The sequence below is a fragment of the Lissotriton vulgaris genome, chromosome 5, assembly GCF_964263255.1.
Source record: "Lissotriton vulgaris chromosome 5, aLisVul1.2, whole genome shotgun sequence".
Lineage (NCBI taxonomy): Eukaryota > Metazoa > Chordata > Amphibia > Caudata > Salamandridae > Lissotriton > Lissotriton vulgaris.
The window spans coordinates 1,525,115,000-1,525,120,999 of NC_141693.1; the positions used below are offsets into that span (position 1 = coordinate 1,525,115,000).

The 6,000-nt window shown below is 44.9% G+C and overlaps 1 protein-coding gene across 1 annotated transcript in view; it reads left to right on the forward strand.

Annotated features, from left to right (window-relative positions):
• Positions 1-3,568, forward strand: part of PROK1 (prokineticin 1) — a 369,657-nt gene extending 366,089 nt beyond the window's left edge. The window contains exon 3 of the mRNA XM_086923595.1: positions 3,068-3,568. Coding sequence (XP_086779721.1) covers positions 3,068-3,193 — 126 coding nt within the window. The 3' untranslated portion in view covers positions 3,194-3,568. The remainder of the gene's footprint in view (positions 1-3,067) is intronic.
• Positions 3,569-6,000: the final 2,432 nt, after the last annotated feature.

A 6,000-nucleotide genomic window follows, 5' to 3' on the forward strand; every position in this document is an offset into this window, starting at 1 on the left:
TCCTGCAAGTGCCAAGGTCTACCAGGTAAGTGACCTCCCCTTTTCTCTCAAGGACAGGGTAGGGCCCAGTCCATTTGTCCTAGAGGGCCCTAGGAACCACACACTCCAAAACGCCCACCTTCTTCCATGGTTGAAAGTCCACCATGGTAGCCTTTTGATCATACCAGAGCTTCTGGAATTCTTGGCTCGCTTCATTTGTTTTGTTTGCTTTTTCCATGTTATCAGCCATTTTGGAATGAAGGCCAAACATAGTCCAGAATATCCTGTTTAGGCTCTCTGAGAGGCTTCTCCTACCCTTCCTTCACAAGACACAATGGTCCCCTTACAAGATGACCAAGCAGAAGTTTTAAGGGGGAAAGTCCTAGTCTCTTCTGTGGCACCTTCCTGTAGGCAAACATCAATCTCCATCTAACTTTTTCACGGAGTCCACCAATCATACCTTTCAATGTCTCGTTGAACCTTTCAACAATCCCATTGGTCTGCAGATGATACGGGGTAGTGAACCTGTAAGTTATTCCACATTCAGCCCACATATGCTTTAGAGAAGTAGACATAACGTTTGTATCTCTGTCTGATACCACCTCCTTAGGAAAACCTACCCTGTTAAAGATGCAGAGGAGAGCCCTATCCACTGCAGGGGCAGTGTTAGTTCTAAAGGGAATAGCTACAGGATATCTGGTGGCATGATCCACTACTACCAGTATGCGTCTGTTTCCTGATGCTTTTTGAGGGTCATTGGGACCAACAAGGTCAATACCTACCCTTTCAAAGGGAACCCCAACCACAGGAAGTTGAATTAAGGGGGCCTTCAGGTGACCACCTGGCTAGCAACTGGCTTTACAGGAGGCACAAAAGTTACAAAACTCCCTCACCCTCAGGGACATATCTTGCAAGCGGCAGTGGTTAACCAACCAACTAAAAGTCTTAGTCTGGCCACGATGCCCAGCTAGGGTGGTGAGAAACTCTCTAAACTGCTGAGGCACTACCCCTTTCCTAGTGGCACCATGGTTTGGGTCTTAGACCTCAGTGTGAAGGAGTCCCTCCTCCCAATAGGTACTGTGGGAGCTGCTGACATTGCCCTTTTTCTGATCAAAAGTTTGCTGTCTCAGGCTTTTAAGCATGAGACATGTTCTCTGCCGGCTGTTTGCACGGTCTTCATGAGAGGTCCCTAGGGTGGCACAATTTCAGCTGTAGACCTAGTGGACCCTCATCATTCCCAATGCCCCGGGTACCACTGGTACAATTTACTGGGTACTTGCAGAGGTTACTGAAGTTGTGTCAATTGTGTTACATTTTTAGGAAAAAGCTCTGGCACTGGGAACCTGGTTAGCAGGGACTCATTGCACTTTCATTTGAAATCACATCATGTTCCAGTCAAAATCCGGAGCCTAGCCAAGTCAAAAGAGGCACATTCCTACAATTGGGATCTTTTTTATACATATTGATCTGCTAACCAAAAAAGCAGTAAATCGATACCAATCTAAATACTCCTTGAAGGAGTGCAAATTTACTACATTTTGTAATTCACAAACATTGGAAGTAGTAGGCTTGGAACGCTCTGCCAGTCTCAACTTTCCAGGCACACTAGTGGCAATTAAACACCCAAAATGTGATGGGATGAAAGCTTGCAAATAGTCTAACCAGTCGCAATAGGTCAGGTATCATTTCAACCCATAATTTTTCACCCACTTTGCAACTCACTACAGAGGCCCACCTAATGTAAATCCTGACCCTGTTCCTTGTGAATTCAGTCGACCCCAAATCTTGGTCATCTAACACATTCTCCCTGCAGCCACTGCTTTCTTGAGTTGGGAAATATGAGATTCATAGCTTTCAAATTTCTCTGACAAAGGTAGGTACCTGCCAACAGTATATGGTGTTTATAGGGGTGCTCTTGCTTTAAACCAGCCTTTTGGCCCCCTTTGGGTATTTTTTCTTTAATGAAAAAAACTCCTAAACCAACATTTTTTGCGTCTAAAACAAAAAAGCAATGGCACTGATGTGCAGAGGTTCTTCCTGCTAGTAGAGTTCTTAATATATGTTCGAGGCACAGGTCTGAAACATGCAAGGGAGTGATAGATGTATCTCAATAATTTGGTTGGCAATCATCAGTGTTTCCAGGGGTCGTAGTGGTGGGCGGCCCCTCACTTTAAAAGGGAGGGTTTCCGAAAGTGAAGGCAGCTGAGCCAACACCATTGTAAAGTCTGTGGTTTCCCCACCTTCAAACTGGGTGGAGGAAAGCTGAGTTTGTCAGAGAGGGAACACTGGTTATTATTGGCTATGCTTCTATTCCAAAAAGTCTTAATGACCCCAGGTTATTTGACCAAAAGTGTATGTTAATACACTGTTGATCTATGGGATGAGTTGGCAATCTCTGTAGTACACCTTTGATATTTATATGAATCTTTCGCCCACAATGTGGATTTCATTGCTATGCTGTGTATCCCAGTGCTGTGATGGTTCTCTCCCTCCTGACCTCTTAATCTCATTGGTGTTCATCAGACTCCGTTGTTGCAATGTTGTATGTTGTGGATCTAAGTTCAGTCCTGTTGATAATACTGCAATGTTGGTTCCAGTGTTTCCCTCTTGACATCAGTGTTGCAGGTTTGATCTGTGGTGTGCTGTTGACCTCAATGTGGCACTGTTGATCTAAATACTGTACTGCTAACCTTAGTGCTGCGCTATTGAGACCAGTCAGTGCTATCCAGCTGATCTTGGTACTGCAGCTTCCATTCATGATGGTGTTCTGAAGAAGACTGAATGAGTCATGCGACACCTAGATAAATGAGAACAAAGAAGGCTGGGCTGTTCCTCAAGTTTAAGGAATGTACGTGTCACTGTAGTGTGTAGTGTGTAGGATGTTGTAGGATCTCATTGAGTCCTACAGTTGGGCATCCATTTTGTTGGATGTAATGCCTTCACACACCCTTTCAGGTGTCATGCTTCATCATCTGGGCTGCTCAGATTATTAAAATATCTCTCCCTCTTGTTATAAACACCTAGATAAATACCATTGAACGAACATATGAATACATGAATGCCTTTTTCTTTCTCTTTCTTTTGGAAGGTCCCGTTCTATGGTAAGCGTCAACATCACACCTGCCCCTGTTTGCCCAACCTGATCTGCTCCAAGTTTCCAGATGGGAGATACCGGTGCAGTATCAACTTCAAGAACATGGACTTTTCATTCTAGCTTCCGAAGTTGAATGTAGAGACTCTTCGTCCACACCCTGAAGATTTGCCACCAAGGCAGCAACAACCCAACTCACGCCACCTCCCTATCATTCCAACTTAGAACACTTTTTCCTGGAACCACGGTGGTGTCTTGGTTTATGTGTAAATCCATTGTACACAGTTCTTGCATGGATTATGTCGGGTTCACATGTCTGCACTTCTGCAAATGCCTCTCCATCTCTTTGACCAATCCAGTCCAACATCGAATGCTGAGTGAGAAAAATGGACAAGGAGATGCACTGGTCCAGCAGGGGATCTGTGCACCTGTGGTTTATTTATGTGCAGAAATATTGAAATGAGTCTCCACAGATTCTATTCTCTATGGAGAAACAATGCTATCAAATAATGAAATAATATTAAAGAATAACGGTTAAAATAAGTACAATCTCAGAATCTTCAGGTAACAAGCAGCTACACAGCGTTTGCCACTTTTATTGTAGGATATTATCTTTTACTGGAGTGTACCCTTCCGAAAGCCACCACTGCCCCGCGAGGCAATGCCTGGGTACAGAGTATATACCCTCTGCACAAATGTGTACTGCTAGGTTACAGAGTGTATCCTGCACAGACGGGCAGCACGTCCAGCTATTGTCCGGCACAAAGTTTCCTCTCTGCACAGTATGGTACTGTATGATTACTTGGCATTGCCGCTGTAGATCCAGGAAGTGTCTGCTACCAGCCCATTGTGTCTTCCAGAGATAATATTGCCTTGTGATAATGTCTACTCTCTGTCACTGCTTCACAAAACATGTTAGTACTGCGGTGTGGGTAGTTGTAGTAACTAGATTGTGTTGTGCATAATGCTATCTTTTCATGGCTATCATCACACAATCACACTGTGAATAAGATGGGAAAATGAATTGCTGTATTCCAAATTGAAACATGAGTTCATGCATCTTTAAACAATGTGCACAGAATGACATGCGCCTCTCTGGCATAGAACGACCTACTGCTGGGTAACACTACTCCCAGTCTTCTTGGGCAAGGGCTCTTTCACAGTCCTAGCAATAACCTTACTCTAATCAGTTGCCGCCCCAGCTGTGCAGGGGCCTGGAATCCGGTGAAGCCTACTCTGGAGAGAGCCAGCCTCCATGTGAGTGACAAGAAGAAGCTAGAGGTGGGTGGAATGTTCAGTTCGACCTGTGACATTGGCAACATTTTAATCACTCCACTTTACTCTTTAATGCAGAGTTCGGACCAAATTCTGACTATCACCGCGTGTCAGCATTTTCGTCTTGGGAGGCTCCTAATTAAGTGAGCTGGCCAGTGTGAGCGAGATGTGGCATTCCCCTAGCATGATTTTCTAATACGGGCGGTCACAGGCATTCATGGGTGGTCATGGTCAGAGGTCCACCGGTCACGTTCAGAGGGCTGCTGTTCAAATAGAATTGCTGCTGCTGGAGGAGATTTTTTTGGAACAGTAAAATCAGCTCGGAGTAAAATCATCATGAACTGCACCATGCGCAACGCATGGTGCAGTTCATTCTGATTTTCAGTGCTACGGGCACTAAATTGTAGTGTGAGCAGTGCAAGATCCTTATTTTCTGCCCATTGGCAGAATTCTCTAGAATCTCCCAGGGTTTTTCTGTAACTCTGCAAATTCCACCCACCTCTAGGAGAGACCACAGGCCTCACCTCAAAGCCTCCCTCCCATACCCTGCACCCTCCCCTCCTTTGAATCCAAATGCACCGCCTCTTCCCTTAAAATTCCTACTGCTCTTCCTGCTCTCGCTCATGTTCTCCCAGCTCCAGCAGGACACTACCCCGCGGTGGAGGCAGGGCCATGGAATTTACTTTACACTGGCCTGTGATTTACCAAGAAAAGGAACAGTGGAAGACTAGATGCCTCTCATTTTGCTGGGAGATAAACCCGATTTGCTGACCCTGGGAGTTTCCGGTCAATCAGGAGTATGAGTAGTGTGGGAACCACACTCTACGGGGCTTACTTTGCGCGGCTGGTGCGTCACTTTTTGTGACGCACCAGCAGAGTAAAAAAATGCGCCATGTTGCGTCATATTTACAAAGTGATGCATCTAGGTAGATGCGAATCTTTGTAAACCCCTGCGCCACATTATACCTGTGCCAGATATAATGTATGCAGGGTGGGCGTTCTGGCGCAAGTAAGCCTCGTAGAAGTGACGCAGGGAAATCTATGAGATTTCACTGCGTCACTTCTCACTACGTCACCTCTATGATGCAAATGCGTCAATATCTTATGCCTGCCTCACAGCAGGCATAAAACTCGCACAGGCACATTTTAAATGGGACTTGCCCATTTGAAATGACCCATTGATTGAGTTGCGTCACTTTCGTGACACACTCCAGGAATGCGTCATTTTTACGCCTACAGATACATCGGAAAAACTGACGTATCTGTAACTCCTTGCAACATGATGCATCATACTGTAAATATAATGCATCCAGCATGTCGCAAAGAGGGTGGAATGAAAAGTGACACATCGCGGTTTTCAGGCAGCAATGCATCCCTTTTCATAAATGAGGCCCACGAAAAATTCAACAAATAAAACCTATTGTAATGTTAAAGGGAAAACGGCACAGAAATAAGGATACAATAACAATAGGTGGGGGGGGGAGGGGGGCATTTCCATTTCTTTTAGGCAAATGGGGATGCCCTGCTTCGGAATTATCAATCCCAGGTAGGGCAATACAGACTCTGTATTTATTTATCCAACATGAAGGTCTCACTAGATCATGTATTTGTTTTTAAATATCTAAAACAAGCATTGGCTTGTTATTTACTTTGCT